The sequence below is a fragment of the Chaetura pelagica genome, unplaced genomic scaffold (assembly GCF_000747805.2).
Source record: "Chaetura pelagica isolate M959 unplaced genomic scaffold, ChaPel_1.0 scaffold356, whole genome shotgun sequence".
Classification (NCBI taxonomy): domain Eukaryota; kingdom Metazoa; phylum Chordata; class Aves; order Apodiformes; family Apodidae; genus Chaetura; species Chaetura pelagica.
Window position 1 is genome coordinate 405,245 of NW_009953964.1, and position 22,632 is coordinate 427,876.

Sequence of the window (22,632 nt, forward strand, 5' to 3'; positions counted from 1 at the left end):
CAGCGTCTGTCACGCAGCAGCAAGACCTGTCTGCAGCAGGTAGGTTTGAATTTGGATACAGCATCCTTGAAAATTCAATACTGATAGAAGTACTAGCACAGAAGGAGCGTTAATATGAAGACGCTGCTTTTTCCAGGCCTGTTCACTCCAACAAAAAACACCCAACCTCCTCATACTTGACCTAGCCATGAATTGCAGCTGACAGGGGTTAAATGGCAGCTTCTAAGAAGAGCTAGGCAATTAACATAGACAGGATTAATTTCTCAAACTGAAAAGCTTAAATAACCAAGGCATCATCTCTATTAGTACAAGAACCAAAGTAAAAACAGTGTTGCTCCATTTACTTTAAAACACCTTATTCCAGAACAACCTTAGAAGGGTTTGGCTGCCAACCAGAGGTGACTTACAAACTAAACATTATAGAGGCACTGACAGCATGTTCTCCTTCATTATTTTTTTTTTCCTTCAACATTTAGCATTTCATGTTTTCTAATGACTTTCAGAACTAGTGCACAAAATTTTGAACAAGTTCGAAATTCGTTGCAACCTGGGAACTTCAGTTATTTTAGCCCATCTGTGAAGACTTGGCCTACAACCACCTTTCCTCATGGGTTGCAGTTGATGATTGTTTCATCTGCCTGAATGGAGATCTGTCAAGGTCTGTGCACTAATACTTGTTTTAATGTAATTTTTGACATTCCGTTCAAACAAAAGGCATTTTACTTCTAACAGTAAATCTAGTGCTAGCTCTTGAAATGAAATTAGTTTGATACTTAAAGAGAGTCAACCAGTTTTCTCTTTAATAAACTTGGGACAGTTTTGACTCACAGGTAATTAGAAATACTGAAAAAAATACCATTTCATGGGGCAGGCATGATTTGAGCATATAGAACCCGATATGAGGGAGACCTCAGAGCACTTTTCAGTGCCTGAAGGGGCCTATAGGCCAATGGGGAAGGGCTTTTCACCAGGGAGTGCAGTGATAGAACAAGAGGTAATGGTTTTATATTAAAAGAAGGTAGATTTAGGTTAGACATCAGGAGGAAATTCTTCACCATGAAGGCAGTAAGGTTTTGGAACAGGTTGCCCAGGGAGGTTGTGGCTGCCCCCTCCCTGGAGGTGGTCAAGGCCAGGTTGTGCAAGGCTTGTTGCAGCCTGGTCTGGTGGGAGGTGTCCCTGCTCATACTAGCGAGGTTGGGACCTGATGATCGTTAAGGTCCCTTCCAACCTCAACCATTCTATGATTCTATTTTGAGCATATTATCTGTGAACAGACCGAATAGAAGCTGCTAGTGTTATTCCACAACAGACCTGACAGCTGTCGTGTGGTTAGGTGTTTTCATATTAACAGGTAGTGTTTTGTAATCAGAGTTGAATTTGTTATGTGAGTTTAGTATTTTCTTCATTCAAGCTTCAAAGTTAATTGTAGTTTGTAAACATACTTCAGGAAGTCACGAACCACAATGAGTCAATGCAGCTTTTTTTTTATCTCACGATGTGTCATCACTATTTCACTCTCATGATCACAGTACTGGTTTAGTGAACAGTATAGAGCTCAGGAAAGGAAAGGCAAAAAATCTCCCTGAACACTAAACTGGGCTAAAAAGGATAACAAAAATACCTGAAAAGGGCAACAGACACACAAAAAGACACTAAACATTTATTTTTCCTGCTATATTGTCCACACTTCTCTGTTGCCACTTAGTTACTGGCCATGTACTTCATTCAAGGGAAGACACTGTCTTCCTGGCCCAAGTCAAGGGTTTGTTTTGTAGCAGAAATGGTACTTCTAGCATTTTAATGTGCAAATTGCATTCCTCTGGGAATTTCCACAAGAAAAACTCTAGAGAAAGAATGCAGTACTTGTCAGAATCAGCATTTGTTCCTTGGCACAGCTAAAATAGGTCGTTCAGTGTTATTTCTCATTACAGTTTTATGCAAGACATTTACAGGACTTTAACAGGTATGTAACTTTAAAGATCATAAAACTTAACTGTCACAAACTGACACAAGTGAGGGAACTGCAAGATCTGCACAGTGGTATTTTATAAAAACTCATAAGAAGTTTAAAGGTTTCTTCTATCATGTAACTCATGTTTCTATGCCCATCATACAGAATAAAGATAACTTACTGGCATCGCTTTTCCTTCTTCATCACAGACACACATTATCACTTCCACGTTTCTCTGAGTTGTTTTGTTGTATTTATCAAAATCTCCATACAGCAATGTAATATAAATGTCATTTCTTATATCTCCTAATAAAGAAATGGAAAGATTAAAAATCAATGAAAACACTGTGAAAACACAAGGTCAATTGAACTCCAGAAGAGTACCTTTTCTGCAGTGAAACACAAAAATGTCTTATTTTCCATCTGAACTTAAATTTCCACATCTATTATTCTTAGATAAGGAGATCCTACACCGATGTGAAACGAACCGAATGGGAGCCCTCAGAGGGACTGGGAGCAATTCTCGTCCTGCACTGGCACCTGCTGGTGAGGTGGCAAATGATGCAATTACTGAATTTTTTCCTAATGCATAACTCTCTCTAGAGGGAGCTTCATGTTTTTATTTTCTCCTGTGAACAGTTAGTGACTTCTTTCAAAAGTGGTAGTGTCGAGATTTTAATCAAAGGGTTTGGGGGTTAAAGGGGTTCGTTTTTAAAAAGGAAGTACTGCAGTGAGTGACTTTAACTGGAACACATCTTGCCATAAATAAAAACAAAACAAAACAAAAAAAACCCAACAAAACAACAAAAAAACCCCATCAAGGTATTTTTAACTCTTATGTTTGTTATTATTATTAAAGGACAGTGGCAAGTTGTAATAAAGAAATAAGGTTAATTTAAAATTAAAGTAAGCATCCAACATCATCTATTTTGAAGGAAAGAAAGATAGATACCAGGATCTGGGATTATCCCTCACTGTCTAGATTTTTTTTTTTTTTTTTCTACTTAAGTACTAGAAAATACAAGGATTTCACCATTTTATATAATCCTCTAACATTGGAACAAAAATTACCATGAAGACTGAATTCTAAAGAGCCTCTTAGTTACCCATGACAGAAGTAAATAAGACTGCAGCTGATGCTCATTACCTAGGGAATGAAAAATATCCCTGCCTATTACAGACCAAGGCACCTCTTACCTGGCATGATTATTTCAGGAAATCCTAGCTTTCTAGCCACAACTGTGGTTCTATCTACAAGATGTGGGTAGTCTTTCCTTGTTTGAATCACATCTCCAACGAGCATTTTCACAGTTACCCAGAGACCTAATAAGAGAGAATAAAAAATTACATTTCTGGCAAGGAAGAAAAAACTTTTTTCACATGATTCTTCTTCTCCACGCCAAAACAGTGATAGCAATTCTCTTTCCCCACTTCCTTCAGCTGAAAGTGAAAGCTCCATAAGTGAAGTTACTATTTTAAACAGCCAACTCATGATTCGTCACTTCCAGCTACAAAGTTGACCCACCTCCGTAGTGTTGCTACAGCTCTAACATAAAAGCCTTTCTCAAAAACATCAACAATACTAAATTAAGTTCCACAATAAGGTCTTGTTACTTTAAAATAAATAAATAAATAAATAATCTGCTTTACCTTGTCCACCACTGTCTCCTTTTGATGCAGTGACTTTGCTTAGGAGACTGTGTAAAAAATCATTCTCTGCCACTACCCTGCAGGAGAGAAAATAATGTTTACTAGGAAGTAAGTGCAAGATACAAACAGCATTGAGAACACAAAGTACAAACAGCCACAATCCTCTTTGCTTTACTTGATCTTACAAGGATACATTCTGTAATTTCTTTATCATACAATCAAGAAATGGTTTGGGTTGGAAGGGACTTTAAATATCATCTAGTTTCAAACACCCTGTGCTTAGGCAGGGACACTTCCCACTAGATCAGGCTGCTCCAGCCTGCCCTTGAGCACTTCAAGGGGTGGGGCAGCCTGTCCTGCTGTCTCACCACCCTCCCACTAAACAATTTCTTCCTAATGCCTACTCTAAATCTTCCTCTTCCAGTTTAAAGCCGTTACCTGTTGTCCTAATCACTACATGCCCCTTATCACTCAGATTTGCAGACCACTCATTCTAAGCTCTTGTACAGTGAAGTGAGAACGATTAAATCAACGACTTCAGGAGCAGCATTCTGTGACAGACTGACAATAGGAAAGCTTATAATGTTGTAGGAATGCACAGCATGAATGCATTCACCAACATGCCAGTCCAGTCCACTTTCCATGATAAATAGCTTGACAAATGAATGAGTTGACTTTTTTTCAGCTACTTTTGAAATTGTAAAAATTCTCACCTAACACATGTATTGGATCAAATTGTGAACAAATGAAGTAATAAGTCAGTGTGTCACACCTGGGTCTTTAGAATTGAAATTTCTTCTCCACAGTACACAGCAGCGGTGCTATGCAGTGTGCAGAAACATGTTCCCAGTCAATGTCACCTGTACATTTTAACTGTCAGCATCTCATTTTTAGGCAGCTGGTCAGGCTTTTCTTTTGCCAATACTTCATTTATAACATATTCAACTCCTTTTTAAACTGAAACAAATTTTTTACTCAGACTTTTCTGAACTTCATAACATAATCAAGCAGACAAAATACCAGTTACCCATAATTACCAAGCCTAGTATTGAGTATGTAGAACTATTTAACTTGGATTTTGTTAAGTAGAACATGGTACCACATGTCTGAAGGAGCACAATTGTAGAAATAGACATTGATTTCACATGCTATGTAACCCTTGTCAAGTTTTAAATGCCTTTCAAAGGGATACTCAAATAATTAGCACTATTACAACATAAAATTATTAAAAGGAAAAGATACTTTTTCTTGAAACATTTCACTCATTCTTACAGCCAAAGAAATACAGAAACATTTTTGTGCATTTAGAAACAAAAGATATTGTGAGTATCTTACGGATGAAAGGGAATGAAGTGCTGTTTTTCTTCATCACTTTCTGCTTTTCCTTTTATGATATCTGTAATATCCATAACTAGAAAAGTAAAAGAAATCATCAAAACATAATAGCATCACAAAATATTTCCCCTTATGAATTATGGGCACTAAAGCTCTTGTGCCTCATGGTATAAAGAGGTTTTCACCAGCAGGCAGTGTAGCCCAGTAGGTGTAGATTTGTGGGGCAGAACATTGAGTGCAGAGTTCCCTCTAGACACATGATGTGTAAAGGGAGGACTACTTCAGACTAGTTTTGGTCTCATCATTCTAATACACGTATGAGTGCACTGGTGATGCTTTGGGGACAGAATCCTTTATTTCATCTGCAAGGAATTCTATTGCACTCTTGCACTGTGTTTTGGTTTGCACTGTGTAGCAGTATGAATTATTAGGAAACTAAATTTCAAGCACATTTCTGACCTGAACTAAAATGCTAATTCAGGTGCAGGATTTATGGACTTCAGCTAAACATGGAAGAGAGCTGATACAGCTACTTAGTTTTCTGACACGTATTCGTAGAGATTCCAGTCCAGAGCTGGCAAATATCACTGGTGTCTTGCTTCAGAGATAGCAAAAGAGTCATCAGTTACCTGCCACTCCAAAGGGCCGCCTTAGTCCCTGTGTGTATTTCTTGGAGTTACTATCTCTGAGATCCATCCTTCCAACTCGGACTATTTGACAAACTAAATAAATTTTGTCTCTGCTAAGGTCCTTGTTTCCAAGATCCTAGAACACAAACAAAAAAGAATTAAAATATTACTGGGGGAAGAATCAAGTTATGCAAATTCAAAGAGACCTCCAGTAATAAATTGAGCCTCAATAATCAATGGGAGAAAAACCATCAAAAGAAACAACCCAAACAACAAAAACTCCTGAGCCCACAAAGGACAAAAAAAACCTAAGAGTTTAAAGTTTGAAGAAAATATAAGGCAAGACAGAGAAAATAGTATCAATCAAGAGGTACAGCAGATATATAAGAAGACATCAGTAAACTTGTGAGGCAGTGTATTCATCTGAAGAAAAGATACTGAAGCATTGTTACTGTCTTAAAGCATGTAAGATCTGCTCATCTTGCTCTAAGATGACTTCTGCTTCCTTTTTCATCTTTTGAAGATAAATATCTTATGTTATGTGATTTTACAATTCTTAAAAAAAACACATTACATAACAAAGGTTGCATAACAGACAATCTGTGGCAATTGTTCAAATCTAATACCAGACTAAAAAACAAGAAGAATGCTATATAAAATGCCATCAGTAAGTCTTAAAAAATTACTTGAACATATGGCAGAATAGCACCTTCTTTGGAGAAAGCATTCCATCACTAGTGTGTTTGAAAGGACCACTGACCAGAATAATAATCCATATTTGAATCTCTAAGTTACTCCCAGTTTGTGCTTTTCCTCTTGTTTCAGCACTTTACTCCAGATACCACAACATGCCTGTGGGAAACTACTCATCAAGAATGATGTCTTAACTTTGAAGCTGTCTCAGGCTTCTCCTTTCAGTACATTTAGTCCAGGAATTACCTATCAAAATACTTGGTATCCCTTGACCTAAAATTTTTTGTATCCCCCAACAAACAAATCTGTTCACATTCCCCTTCCCTTTTTGTTTTCTTCCTTTTATTTATATATTCTCAACATTACTAGCATGTTGGCAACTATTTTACTGTTTTTACAACTGTTTTACTAGCTCCCTTTGCTACTGTTTAGCCAAGAAAGAAAACTTACCTTATAACAGTTAATTTCTGTGGATCATACAGTGACATGAAGAGTTCTGCATCCTCTCCAATTCGACACACGAAGTTCCGCACGAAGACATACAGGCTGTGTGTGGGAGATGAAGACATCCGGGAGTACGATGCATAATCTGGTTGATCCTTTGACTACTCAGAAGGAGTAAAATCATGAGCTAGACCCATGAAATGGGATACTACAAGCAGTTGCATTTGGCTGTATTTTTGAAACAATTGAACACAGTCTGTTGCAAGCTACTAAGTTATTTATACTTTCACGTCTGGGAAGCAAGCTTATTTAGTGATACTGATAAGAAAAACTCATAAGGTGCTTTCCAGTGATTTATCATGGCATAATTCAATTGTCATAACAGCTCACCTTTTTTTATGTCAAGTGTGTTACTTGCTTTATCACTACTTTCTCATGAATGAAGAAAAGAACTCAAGTAGCTTACAAGTCCCTGAACAGATTTAATATAGAAAAAAGTCAAGGAAGTGTAGTCACCTGCTTTTGTATTTTAAAGGATCATATTTATGCACTCAGCTTCACTTGGGCATGCTTATTTCTGGTCTCCACAACATTATGCTGAGCTCACCTGAGTTCCTCTTTACAAGTTTAAATTCTTTGGCTCCATCAGACTAACTAGCAAGCAGCAACACAGAGCAAAAGACTAGCGCAGTCACCAGATTTTTCTAAAAAGAGCTTTGGTTGGTCATAACTTGCAGCCTGAATTCCAAGTGTGTAACAATTCACTATGCAAAATGGCCCAGTGAGTAGCCTACAGATGGAATAGAGATATATTTCTGTTTAGGAGTCCACAGATGGATTTAGAAGCAGCTTCAGATGCAGGCTTTCAGCCTAGCCCACAGCCTGAATCCAGGGCACAGTTGCAACTAACTCAGTTTGAGGCTTAGCTTTATTTATAACACAGGAATATGAATCAAATTCACTTAATGGCAAAAGTTTCCACCAAATTTTATGACAGGTTAACAAGGTTACCTCCTTCAACCCTTGTATTGTTTTTTTTTGTTTTGATTTTAGCAAAGAAGCACTAAGTCTGGCCAGTCTTTCTTTCCTACCATTTCTTCCTTGATTCGCTCAGTGACTTTATTTGTCGCTTCCTCATGTGCATGAAATAGACTGATGACACTGGTTTTATCTGGGTCCAAGATATTTCCATCTTCATCTCTAACTATTAGATCCAATTCAAGTATTCTGTGAAAACAGAGAATAGTGGCAGTGTTATTTCCTTCTACAAAAATAAAGCTTAGAAATTTAAGAAACAAGTTGCTACTTCAAGTTTTCAGGAAATTTTAAATACAGGCAACAGTGTTTGATTTTTGAGAAGTTTAACTACACGTCACCATATTTTAAGCTGTTGTGCAGTATTTTTCCATTTTAAAAACGTATAGTTTTGTCACCAAAGCGTTTCAAAGCCTGACACACGAAAGATTCACCATGTTCAGTGATTTCAAGCAGTCATCATCTTCTTCTGCTTTTTAACATATTAACCTTTTAAATCAAGATGTGTGGGTTTTTCCTGTCACGTTCTGCTTTTGTCTTGTTCTGTTACTCTCCCAGTCCTGTTACTTAACTACTATGCTCTGTTCTCCTTTGCTCTCATACAAATCATGCCTTTTTTCCATCTGCTCTTTTTTTCTCAATGCTCAAAACTCAAGTCTTACCTCCATATACCTGACATATTCTTGCCCACAGTGTCATGGAATCATCTCAGCCAAGAGACACCCTTTCTTGCCTATCCAAGATCTTAATCCTCCATCCCACTCTAAAATTGGTCTTTGTGCTGGACTGGACCTTTAACCATGTGTAAATTGCACTGGCTTCCTTTATGGCAATGTTAATGTTGTTTGCAGGGGTCTGTATCAGACTGTAAGCTGTCTTCACCTGACATGATTATCTACAACCTCTACTGATTTGGTGTTCTATCTCCTTTCCCACAATGACCCGTTCAGCCTCTGTTATAGTTCCTCTTTTACTCCTCCTCTACAGTTTGGCAAGTTTCCTTCACACATTACAACTCAACCCCACACTTCCACCATCCAACTTGCACTTGACCTCAAGACAATCCCAAACCACTTGAAATATCCCCTCTATCCCTGCTCCTCTAAAAGAAGAAGCTTATTTTCTCATACTGTGGAAAGAAGATTATGAAAACAGAAGTCTGAAAGCAAAAACCATTAGTGTTGTCTTAATGAGAGGTAGGCTTATTGTGTTGGAACAGTTCAAAGTAGAATCTGTCTTGGAGTGACTGCTCAGCTCCACATGTGCAGCAGCATATGTGTATTCGTATAGTGTGTTCTTTAAGAATACAACATAACATAAATCTGTGTTTTTGTCTAGCCACAAGTAACTGAAGAATGTCAGCTGCATATAGACCGTCAGACCACAATAACCACAGTCACTTACAATAGCTAAATACAGTTTATAAACAGTTCAAATGCCTATAAAACCAGTAGTAGGAAGATTTTTTTATCAGGTACTCTCTCCCCCTTTATCAGATGATGGAACATCATTGATGCCATGTAAATCCCTTTTTGCCAACAACGTGCTGTGCTGCAGTGACTTCTCATTAGCAAGAAAAGAAGCAGACAAGGCATTTTGTCCAATGATGAGTCTATCCCTGGCAGTTTCACTTTATCACCAGAACCAGAGTTCTGCCTGGAAATTCCCTAGGAAATTAGGGCAGGGCCCTGAAGGTGATGTGGTTCCTTTAGCAAAGGCTGTGTACACTTCAGCATTCTCAGACACTTGCTATTCATCCACCATACTAAGGTTTCTCAGCACCACTGTTGCAGTGGATACACAACACTACTAGAGGCAGGCTGTGTGTGTGAAGGAAGGACAAGTTTTAGGTCCCGAATAGACTAACACTGTATCTATGTGAAGGCCAGTCATATAATCTGAAATCTGTACAACTGACATGCTCATTTATCTATAATGAACAAATACATTAATATTTTGGAAAAGCTATTTGCTATGAGAAGACTCAACATGGTGTTTGCTGTTCACAGGAATAGCAGGGAGAAGCTTGAAAAGAAAAATTCAATGCCTACATCTCACACTGAGTTATAAAACCGCAAACAGGACAACTGCATCATCATCTCTGTCCTAGCTAGGTGTCTTAAAATAAATCATGTTTTCCAGAAGCAACATAGGCTACTTACTTGTTACCATAGTCAATTTTGGAAGTGACTTTCTGTTTGAGTTCTTTGAGCTCATCTTTTGGCAAAGTCCCAGAGAGAAGCTGTGACCTCCACTCCATTAAGTCATACATCATGGACTGCACCTGCTGGAACCTATCTTTCTTATTTGTCTGAGATACAAAAGAAAACAACAGGATTTAGGCTTCAAGTTGATGTGAAATGTCCATCTTCACAATTAAAGGATGTGTCATATTTAATGCTAAATGATTGCAGGAGCAAGAATTAAGCAAAGTACTGAGCCTGGCTTCCTTCCTTCTCTTATCCAAAAAATTAGGGTCAGAAACCCCCTCATGTGACTATGAAGAAATGACATTAAATGTAAGCAGTTTGTGCTGGGATCAGGAATTTTGTTTTTGTTCTATTTACTGGTGCTGTTCTACAATTTGTTCGTAAAGTCTTGTCCAGAGAAAACATTATGGTAGCAATTTACCTCTCTATCAGATACTGGTAAGAGCATGCTCAGAAGAATATTTGATTCTGATTTGATTCTGATTAAGTGTATTAAACACTTAAGAGAAAAGTGAGAGAGTGAATAGAAGACACTAAAGCCATTCCTGTGTCTTTTGCTGAAAAAAGGAAAGTTTTGATAGCTAACTTTCAGAAGAGGAAGATTAAGAAGTGGCATGTTTCAGAAAATATATTAATGAGGAAAAGCTACATGTTATACAGGACTTCTTTGCCCCAGCAGAGAAAAAGCAAATGCTGGAATTCTGAAGCAGTCAGGGCAAATTGTTGGAACAAGTTGTCCATTAGAAGAAGTTGCTCAGATACTAGAGAATTCACCATATTTTGGTGTTTTACCAGTACACTTTAAGTCTGACAGCCAAAAAATCATGAACAAGCCATCAGAATCAGTAGGGGTTGATATAGGGTAACAACATCCAAAATGTCTATGATTATACAAAGGTAAAAATTAGACTTCTACCTTTCAAATTCAATTTTATCTCAATTTTCTCAGTCTTGTAGTAGGACAGGTTTGATCTCTGTATAAAGATTATTTGAGGCCTGCAAATTTCAGTCCAATTAAAATTAAAAGATAATTTTGAAAAATCACAAGGCACTTCACAGTTCTATACTACCCCATGGGCATTACAACCATATGCAAAATATGACTACAGGTTGCTTGCTTACAAGAAACAGATGCTGATGTAGTAGCTATTTTGACCAACACCTCCAAATTCTTTGCACTTTCACCTATTAGCAAAAGTGCTCCCAGGAAAAAAGTTTTTCTTACCCATTTCAGAAATTTAAAATTAAGATATTGAAAGTAAGAAGACTCACTTCTTGAAATGACCACCTGATAACAGCTACATGCTCCTAGTCATCCTTGAACAACTTCTGCTCTAGCATCCCAAGAATATGGTGAAAGTTTTCCAAATGCATCTTAGTTATGTTAGATACTCCTACCTTGAAACTTGTCAACTTGACAAAGAACAATCACAAACAATTTATAATGTAGAGGATACTCAAGGCTGAAACTAAAGGCTTACAGCCACTGAGAGCATGGTAATCATCTAAGCAGTGATCATGACATAATTTAAGTCCTTCCGGATCCTACCCTGGACCTAAGAAGAGACACTAATTTTAACAAGGCCTTGATATGCATTAATAGGCCACACAGAGCATACAGAAACATCATACCACATAAAGCTGTTTCCAGATGCTTCCCCATTCCCAGAGAGTAGTAGTAACTTCTTGAACTAAAGGAATTTCAGCAGGTATTATATTTTCTGTATGTCTAAAGAGAAGAAAAATTAACACAATGAAAATGTGAGTTTCATGGGCTTATTATAGTTACTGTTTAAGGCATAAAAATGCCTTAAAACTCATTCTTTAGCAGACAAGATCCTTATAGTAATGAAACAGTTAAATACAATACCTTTTCTTTTCAATAGTAACTTCCTTGATGTGGATGAAAGATTTAGGAAATATTCCCTGTTGAAGGAAAAAAAAAACCCCACAGTCAACTCTTGGTATCCAAGAACATTTAAGTAACAAATAAGAGCTTTCCAAAACCTGCTTCTTCTAAGTTTTCTTAAAGAAACTATAATTAAACACAAATTACAATCTCTAAATTTACTGCTGCCTATGTAGTTTTCTGTCCAGCTGGATGCATTTCTGTTTGATGATGTCAATTGGATGTCAAAAAGATATAACAAAACTTGTATGTGTCAGTCTGTCAACCTGAAGGGACAATTATTTTTTCTTCATTGATCTGCTCTCCCAGTCCTCACATCTAATATTTGCCAACAATGCCCAGGACAAATGCTAATAAATGAAAGAAAATGGACACAGCTAACTTCAGAGATCATAATAAGACTATCTGATAAGAGCTACTAAAAAAGAAAAAACATTTCATGGGTTGACTTCTGAAAGAGTCTCATAAGAATGAAAAGCATGATCTCACCTCTGATCCTTTACGTCTTACTAGATAACCCTTGTACCAATCTAAAAGAAGAAAGAGTGCACTTAGTATGACTGAAATTATGCATTAAAAAGGCATGTAATAAAGTAATGGGGCTTGTTTCATATAAGAACTAGCTAGCATAAGATATTTAAGTTACTTAAAAAAAAACAACAACAAACAACAGATGAAAGTAAAGTGAATATCAGGAAGCATATTTAGCAAATACAATGATATGTTCTACTTTGATGTCTTACACAGTAAGTACAGATACACCCCCACAGTCACAAAAAAAAAAGGCAGGATAAGCTATTCTGTAACCTAATATGTAACACATGCACCTCTGTCTCAACCAGATAGCTGATGACACTGCCCATGCAGCTCTACTGACTGTGGTATTAATCAGCACCACAGTACATGGTTGTTATATATCCAACTTACATTCGAGAAAACAAGCCATCTTTCTGCCATGGGGAATTACAGCTTTTGGACTAGTAGCTTCCTAGTGTGAAGTTCAAAACAGGAGTTTCAACTTCTACCACAGATTTATTTGCACAGAGTCTCCCATTTACAACCAAATGTATAAAACCTATTTCATCCCATTTGCTCTGACTGTACATGTATAGTCTGTGTATATATTTTGTGCATGCAAAACAAACTAAAATAGCACATAAAATGACTGCAGGAAAAAACCTGTTACTGTTGGTTACTCTGCAGCTGCAGCTGGCAGCATATTTTTAAGAGATCTGATAAAAGGTTAACTTCCTCACTTCAACATTATGAAAGATTCCATTTCATTGAGAAATGTATTTCATAAAGCAAGCTATGACATAAGCATGTTAAGGGCAGAGGATTCAGAAAATATTTTCATATTAAAAAAATAAGCCCATAAGTACCCACTCAACTTACTAGACTGGTTGACAACAGATGTACCACAGGAGTCAGAAACCTGAAATGCTGTTTCTGCAATTAGCAGGAGGTTTCCAGATTGCCAATATAATTTTTCTTAGCCAAAGTGTTTAGAACTGAAGCTTAAAGAATTATGCAGAACTTTCATTTTTTAGGAGAGGACACAAAAAATTACTCATGACTTGACATGCCCTTGTTGACTAAGAGTATACTGACGTCAGTATTTTCTCTGATGCTTACAAATATTGAATTTCTCTTAGAAATATAAGAACAAAAAAATATGCTTCTAGGCTCCAAAACATTTCTCAGATGTTCTTTTCTCAAGTACTTGGTTGTTTCCATGCAAAACAACCTAGAGCTCTATCAGGTAGAATAGGCTGGGCTCAGCTTCAGAATCTTTGCAGCCTTCTGACAACACACCAAGTGTCTGTCAACACTGAGCTGTCTCTGTAGCTGTGTAATGCAGCACTTGGCCTCTCTCTTTAACAGACAGAAGAAGGTTCAAAAAGAAAATTTTATCATATGTTTTACAAATATTGAAGCACTTAATTTTTTTAAGTCCTTACCTGGTGAAAAACATCACTGCAGCTTGCAAATCAAGTCCTATGACATTTGCAAATACCCAACTGTTGAGTTAGTAATAACAATTGCACCCTTGTCACTTTCAACTTAAGTAGCTCTGGCAGACTTGGGAGAGAACTCAGTGAGATTGTGAAGGTCCAGATCAAATCAACATGGAGGAACACACTATTGCCACAGTATCAACAATTAATTCAGCTCCACAGTTGTACAAGGTTTTACTTTCCTTTATTCTTCACTGCTTGTATTTATTTTACCCTTGTTGGTTGGATATCCCCACATGCCAGCTACATAAGTTTGGATCAGCATATTGACTAGGGTGGTGAATGTCTCCTAGCAACAAATCTTGAGTTTAGAGGCAAAAAATGTACTCCAGCAAAACCTTGATCAAATCTAATCTAACTTCCAACAGGTATATTCCAAGTGGCATAAAATTCACAGACTCGACTTTCACTTTGATGACTTCCTCATTTGGTAATGTCTTCCCAGAAAAAAAAACGCATGTGCTGTCACATTCCTGATTTTGTGTCTTCAAAAATGAATAGGTTCTTACTCAAAATACCACCAGTACAAATAAGAGCATTAGACAACTACTTCTGTAACATGAGGAACTGTTGAGAAGTACAAGAGTTAGTTAACTTATTCACACAACAGCCTGAAGGCAACTGACTTACCTTCACAGGATTCCAAGATATGGACCACATCACCAATCTGTAGAGGCAGTTGTGGTGTTCCTATGCCTTTGAAATTGTATATAGCTGAAAAATTAAAGGAAAAAGCCACTGCTTTTCAATACAGCTATACACTACAGTTAAACTGAAAAACACATGGTTACTAAGATTCTGGTACTAATCTAAATACATTAAAATGGAAAAAACAGAAGCGTAATTCTGTCAAGAAGCTCCATCTGATTTAATCCCTTCTGCTGTGAAAACACAAAAGTGTTGAAAATGGCCAGCGCTAAAACCAGAAAAAAACCCCAGAGCATATGCATGAAAACAAACTCTTCGTAATAAGTCCTCTGCACAGGATTTAAAATTACCTAAGTAGGTGCAGGTCTTCAATAAGTTCGTGTTCATTGCGCTAGAGAATTGTTCATGCACTGGTTTCACTAAGAATTTAAGTGCAGAGTTGACAGAAAATTATGGCTATGCTTGTGAGAAGGGACACAGAAACACATGAAAACCAAAATAACTGAATTATTTCTTGGGCTTAGATGCTTCATCTTAACATGAAACCATTTCATATGGAAAGAGTAGCAAGTTCTGTAATTTTCTGTATTTAATCACACTGAAGAGAACACAGGAGCAGCACATTTTAAGTATTCTCATCAGAAGCTTATCTACATGTGGTTAAGAAACAGCTAAGTTTCAGAAACAATTCAAGAAAATAAGCTTCTTGATGAGTTCTTACATTCTAGGGCTACAGGATGTGGGCTGCTATGGTAAGCATTTGTTTCTGGGTGTTCTTTTCCTTGATTCTAAACTTTTACAACAGCATTATAGAGTAGAAGTGGTTATTGAAGGTAGTATCACAAAAGAAAACAGATTAAAATATGAGCCTGAAACTACAATTAAACTCTAAAAGTAGGAACAGTGCACTAGCTACTACTAGCCATGACCCCTGCCGTGCAGTAAAGATATCAGTCAGCAGGGTTTTCTTCCTTTTCTCATGGCACTGTCCCAATCCATCCACACATACACAGCATCCAAACTTGCAGTATTCTGGACTAGGGTAAAACTGATCTGGAAGGCTGAACCTATCTTCAGTATATGCCTGCATTTCTTTTGCTCCCCTCTCCAAGCTTCTAAAGCAGGATATACATTTGTCCTAGACCAAAATGTCTATTACTGACACATTTTACTTTAACATGTTACTTGAAATTGTATTTAAAGTCTCAAATTAAATTGTCTGTCATAAATATGCCTAAAGTGGGAGTCTACAGCTAATGAGACTGGTCCTCTTCACTTTTTCAAGTCTTCCATAAATTGTGTTCCTTCTTTCTTTTGCCACCATTATATTTTCAGAACTTAAATTAGAAGAAACTTTAGATTTAATTAAGAGACTTATTGGACCAAAAATAAGTTCTGGGTTTGTTGACATGAAGAGGCCTTCCCAGAAGTTCCTCCTCCTGGGTAGAGCAAGGATTGAATCATTAAAAATCAGGGGGAAGAAAAAAAGACAACAGAAAAAACAACACAGAACTTTGAAGTGAGGCTCTGCTGTCCAGATTCAGCCATTTATTGAAGAGAATCTTGAAGAGATTCCTCAGTGATCCTCAGAGAGCTGCCTTAGCTCAACAAAAGATGGAATTTAAGCAGTAAATGCATATAGTAGAGATGCAGTTATGTTCTGACTGGCTTCCTTTCATTAGTTTTGACATAGGTTTCAAGACACAGAAAATGGCCAACAACCCTCCCAGATTATCATGACATTTCAAGAGCTGTTTCCACTAGAGTGTTTGGGGCAGGGGTGTATGTTTGCTCCCACTACTTTTATGAAATATCCATACAGATTGAATTACTGTTGACTAGCAAATACGTTCTATTTCAAAATATGGCATGCTCTACTTACAGTTGTATTTGTCTCAAATACGGATGTGAATTCCTGAGTTATATATTCACATTGCATATTGGGTTTGCTCTCTTAAGAACTCCATTTAACAACAATCAATATATTGACATGTGCAGTAACAAACTGACAAAGGAAGTAGCTGTATTAGCTATAAGACTTTTCTAAATGAGTGAGTGGAAATTTTTTTAAGGTGAAATTTGGATTGTTTACTAGGGTGAGTTTAACAAATTCCTTTGCAAAGTGTTAAGCTAGAGACCTATCACGACATATTATGATAGGAACTTATCTCCCATATACCATTGCAAAAAGCTTTATAAATAATCAAGAAACCAAATATCAGCTCCACCCATCCACATGTATTATCTGCAGTCCCAGACAACTGAACTATCACATCTGCTAATGTTATAACTATTAAATATTAATGAAGATTTGACTACTAGGTTTTCCATCAACTGTAGCTGATCTCATTTCCCTTACAGACTATGTCCGTCTTACATGGAGGGTGTCACCAGCCAAGTGGGGAGTTCCCTTTCCTCCACCCTCTGTTCAGCTGTGTGTGTATCTGCAGTTTTGTGTACACAGCCACTTCATTAATTTTGCTCTTCAAAAACGGTATGAGAAAAATCCATATGGACTTACAGGGGTTTTTAAAGTATACAAAAATTGTGGTTGATTTTTTTTTAAAATAAACTCTCTGGCCAATAGAAGGGAAAGCCCCTTCAAATCACTCCAATCACTTTCTACCACTCCACTCCCTGGCATCCTTTCTCCCAGCCATAATTGCAAAAAGAGATAGTATCCTTAAGGCACAGAAGGTGGCCTGCTTGAAGACCTCAGCATTCATTCTAAACCCCAATAGCAGCTACTGACCTCAAGAGTAACTGATGTCATGGCAATAAGATTAGTAAGAGATTTGGGCAGCATCTGCCCTCCCCAGCAGCCAGCACCAGGATAAGGCCTTCCCATCAATGGTGAATCTGCACACAGATGCTGTCAGATTTTCCCAGAATGGCACAGAGAAATCCCAGAAGCTCCAGCCTTAAGACAGCATTCCTGGACTTCACACTTAATTGAGAACACAGCTAGCAAATTTTCCCCGATCAGCAAAGACTAAGATCTTTTTAAGGCTCACAGTAACCTCAGTGGTTATTTTGTAGCAGGACACACAGAAAACAAACAAAACAATGGAAAACCCACTTAGATTCTAGGTGTTTGTTTCAGCTCCCTCAAGCAATGAGCTGAAAGCCAGGCCACCACAACAGCAACATTGCTTCAGAAAGCAACACCCCCCAAAAAAACCCCAACACAACAGGTGAAACTGCTAATGCAAAAGGTTTTCCAAACTGAACTCTGCTCAGTCACAACTGGGTTTTGAATAGTACCTCAGGAAGATGGAATGATTCCCATCATTCCTGTGAAGTATGCCCAAAGAATCCTTACTTGCTCAGCCAACCAATGCATGCTGTGAAAACAGTTACTCTAAGGAGCTCCAGTGTCTAACTCTGCTATCACTCGCTCAGTCAGCCACCCCAAGCATAGGTGAAGCTGACTGCCAGTGTCCATCCCAGTAGAAAAAAAAAAATTAGTATGAAGACTGAAGAAAATGTCTGTTTCCATTAAATTGCTACATATCTATAAAGGCCAGAGCTGGCAGATACAACATGCACAGTCCCCTCACCTGTTGTATATATGTAAGCATGGTTATGAAGCCTGTTTCATTAAGTCACAGAGATGTGGACATGTTCTCCAAAGTACAGCAATGAAAACCTGTAGAGGACATTTCTCCTGACAAGACAGTGTAAATGAAACAGTCGCTTTTTGATCTGAATAACATTTGTTAAAACAGAAATTCAAACAACTACTGATCGGAATAGAAGCACAGTTAGTATTTTATAATTGTAGTTGTCCTCAATTTAGATGATGTTGAGCAGAAAAAAACCTCACTTTGTTCCTTTTTTGGGAACAGTCACATACAAAACTCTAGAAAACTCAAGAATAATCTAGGTCACAGAATTGCTTCATCAAAAAGCTGTGTTTCCTCAGTGCTCATGTACTTTAAAAAGGGATTCTGGCCAGTCACATGCTTAGACTGTAGCTAAAGCAAGGCGGGAATAGTGAGCAAGGACAATACCTGCAACTCTGAAGCCATTCGTTATCCTGATCTTCCTACCAGTCTTTTTTTGTTTCCCTTGATGTGAAGTCCCTGCTCTGTTCTTTGTAGCAAACACAACTATTGTATTTTCATTTTTGAGACTCACCTTTTAGTAAAAAGCCACTCGTGGTTTCCTTGGCTACTTTCCACCATTCCACTTGAACAGAATTTGAAAAATATTGCAAGTATTGCTTTGCTGAGCCAGCCCTTCTTCACTTCACCATCACAGAAAGACTATCTGTAATGATTTCTGTGCAATAGCTTGTGAAGTGTTTTGTATTTGAAAGATTTCTCATTCATAGCCTCAGCAAGAATTTTGTTGCAGTTTATTTTTTAAATATTACAGCTCAGCTTCTCTGCATAGTAATGTACAAAAAAATTCCCTACAGATCAATTCTCTGCATTCAGTGACTACTTTTCTTCCAATGAAAACGGTGAAATAACTCTGCAAGGACACGGACAAACTCTGTGTGAAAATGACATGTGATCCTGACAGGATTTCTTGACTTCTGGAATGAACGCTATTGAATTTGTGTTTCAATGCTCTGAGTTAAGGATCACTCCTTAAATCTCACAGACCAAGTGTGCTATAATGCACAGAAGATAAATGCAGCTTGAATGAGTAGTTTGCAGATCACAGGCATGTACCAAAGCTCCAGGTAGGTTAGATGCTATTTTATCACAAATCCTTCTCAGCAAAGGGTAACTTCTGTTCTCAGGTAACGATTCAATAGATTTCTTCAGATGCTGAACCTCGGGGTCAGATGGAGGCTTTAACTGACTTCAGCTACTTTTCTTCTTAAACACAGTAAAGCCAGGATAAGAACCAGGAAGATCTAACATAGTCAACTCATTCTATGGAGATATTGTTTCTGACACTTTACCTTTTCATAGAAAATAGTAGCTTGGTGGTTTTTCTCAGAAGTCATTACGAAGAACAAAATATTTACCTGTGATTTTTCCTTTTCATGAAAGATTATGGATAGAGAGGTTTGTTGTTTTTTTTTCATACACTTCTCAAACTGCTGTTCTTTCCCAAGCAGCACCTCTGTGGGACTCAGGGGCTGCATTTCAAGTAAGCAGTCTCCTCTGAATAAAGCTCTGCCTCCTTTACAACTCAATCTATGGATTTCTCACAGATATAAATACAATTTTGGGGGATTTTCAGCAGGTGAAGACATGACAAGCCAGTCACAGCCTTTTGCACTCTGGCTGAGCATATGCTCTTCTACAGTTGCAAGTTGTCACCCAGTCCCCTTTCCTCCTGGCACCTTGTGACTCAAATCAAGCAATACCCATTTTCAGATTCAGCCGTGCAGGAATAAATCTAACAATTCTAATGAATTTAATACTTCACTAGCTCTTATTTTTTTTCACAAATGTGATAACTTCCTAAAGGTCTGAGCAAATTTCAAACTCATCTCTTTACAGCAGAAAATGAATTTTAAAAATTGGCAAATTAAAAAAATTAAAAACTTTTGTTTCCCACACCCTCGCCTTCACTCTTCCTGACACAAAACTGCAATCATGTCCTAAATGCTTATACAAAAGCAAGTTAGTCTTTCAGTTAGTTCTAATCCCTAGCCCATCATTTACAGGTCAGTGTGTTGGTACCTGGAAACTTGCCAAATCTCCAGACTCCCCATCCACAAGATGATTGTGGAGCATTGAGTGAAGTGACTAACATCAGTAATCCAGTATGTTCTCAGCACATGAGCAGTTGTCACAATTACACTTCTTATGCTAATAAAACTTTTTCAAGAATTCCAGTCTCTGTTACTAACCCAAATAACGAGAGAAGGACAGTTTTATCATTGAGATGGGTGAGAGGGGCAGAGCTGCTGCCATCAGGCCAGGTGTCAGGAAGCAGGTTCTGTGCACAGCAGGGATGGCACAGACACTGCCCTCCAGGGCACACACACTCGCTCTAAAATGAGCACCATGGTTGTGAGACCTGACAGCCTCTGAAGCACAAGCCCACTGCCAGATGAAGAAAACTAGCCCTGAGTATTAAAACTCCTGAATTTGTGTTGTCTCTATGACAGCTTAAACTTAACAGTGTTAAAATACTGCCAGGAATTGTTTTCTGTTATTTGCTTTTGGTTTATGCACTAAAATTCATATTGATTCAAGTAAAATCTTATTGTTTTGAAATTATCTTAGATCAGACCAATGCTGTACAAAAATCTGTATTATGAATATTGTATTTTGTTATTTTAACAGTTAATTGTTCTATCAAAATGCATTGCAGTCTTTGTGAGAACAATCAAACTTCACTGGATCATCATGAGTGTATGAGGTGATATAGCTCAGAAAACAGCTTGAATCTTGTCTGTTTTGCCATACCTTGCAAATAACATAGACACTACTATATCACACTAGCTTTTTGTATACTCCGTTTGTATACGTATTTGGCTATGAAGTTACAACCTGGCAAATTTTCCCCGTAACAAGCATGGCAGACTTGAACAAGTGACAGATGACAACTGAGGGCCTTTTCGGGGGACAAGGGTCAGGCCCAGCAGGCTGGTTTACTGCATTAACAAAAAACATCACTAGCCTCTATCACACCAAACATCAAGCCAGGGCATTTGGTCTCATAATGCTAAAAACTGTAGTGTAAGAAGAGCCAAACCTTTTTTGTAATTACACGAAACTGATCCTGACGTAAAAATGGCTCCCACAGAAAACTGCTACAAATTAAGTTTATTTTCTATTATTCCCGTGAATAACTAATCTAGTACTTTTGCCCATGTGCAAGATAACATCTGTGACAAGCATAGCAATACAGAGACCACAAACAAATCCAGTGATATTTTTCCAAATCAATAGCTTCCAGAAAAACAAGTGAAAAAAATGAATTTCTTTCTATTTGTAAAACTGAAACAGAATATTTACACCCTTTATTTTGTAATGTAAACTGCCACCAGAATAGGCTGCTTCCATTTCACAATTCTGCCAACTGCTGCACATGGAAGCTGAACAGGAAGACATTTTTTTCCTCTTAATTCCTTAATGATTCATTTTATTTCATGAAGCCAGTTGGGTGGAGTGTTTTGGTTTTAATGCATATCACAAAATATTAACCTTACTTAAAACGTCTTTTAGAAGACTTTTTGGACTCCAAATAAATAACTAACTATGCACTAACCAGTGAAACACAAGTACAAGATTAACTGTCTTCTGAGAAACTGTATTTAACTTCAAAAAAATTTTTTTTTCTTATTTTTAAGGCATGTTTTGAACAATTCAGTTCTTTATGCAAGTTAACATCATTCATATTAAAAACAAAAAAACTATGATGGATGACGACTTTACTTACAAAAAGTATTACTTACCAACTCACATATAATCTTTCCTGTAACACTCACCTGAAGTGACAGTCTCTCAAAAGCAACTGTAGGATTCCCCTTCCCCTGTTTTTTCCCCATTTCTAGCTGCTACTTCTCTTGCAAGGTACTACTTACTCCATCTGTTTCTAAAATACAGAGGCAGGGGGAAAAGCCACTTGACTGCAAGTTCAAGATTTGAGAGACGGGTGTGTGGCAGGGTTACATCTCCCAAGCTGACGTTCATGTACTTCTTATTGTTTGAAATATTAGGACCTTTGTGCGAAGTTGATCATTTCAATCAAGCCCCCATGGTAAAGAAGAGAGTGTTAACTCACCACACTACAGAGAATACCTGCCCACATCCTGAGTAGAAGTGAAGACAACACTCAAATGGCAGTTTACAAAGTTACGTACCCACGCCAGTCTTCTTGTCGGTCTTGTGCCATCTCGCCATCGTACATGAATCCAGCTTGCTCCAAAGGATGCCCAGCACCAAGCAAGTCAAGGTTTATAGGATGCAGACTGGAAATCAGTAACAAAGGCACTGTACCCACGATTTACTTCCCAGCTGCTGTCACCAAGGACAAGCAGGGAGGCTGGGGGAGCTGCGAGGGTTCTGCGAGATTTGCTGCTGTTCTGGGCTCTGAACTTCCTTCCTCTTTCTCAACTCGAAATATTGTACCCTAGTGTCATGGGGGAGGGGAATCCCAGACTGGGTGTTTCTGTTACTTGATGCTTACTGGC

General features: G+C 37.8%; 1 protein-coding gene across 1 annotated transcript in view; it reads right to left on the minus strand.

Annotated features, from left to right (window-relative positions):
* DOCK2 (dedicator of cytokinesis 2) overlaps positions 1-22,342 on the minus strand; it is a 137,510-nt gene extending 115,168 nt beyond the window's left edge. Inside the window, 13 exon segments of the mRNA XM_010001940.1 lie at positions 2,133-2,257; positions 3,149-3,274; positions 3,602-3,678; positions 4,937-5,012; positions 5,566-5,734; positions 6,657-6,863; positions 7,794-7,929; positions 9,900-10,048; positions 11,580-11,676; positions 11,818-11,873; positions 12,346-12,386; positions 14,505-14,588; positions 22,303-22,342. Of these exon segments, the coding sequence (XP_010000242.1) occupies positions 2,133-2,257; positions 3,149-3,274; positions 3,602-3,678; positions 4,937-5,012; positions 5,566-5,734; positions 6,657-6,863; positions 7,794-7,929; positions 9,900-10,048; positions 11,580-11,676; positions 11,818-11,873; positions 12,346-12,386; positions 14,505-14,588; positions 22,303-22,342 (1,383 nt within the window).
* Positions 22,343-22,632: the final 290 nt, after the last annotated feature.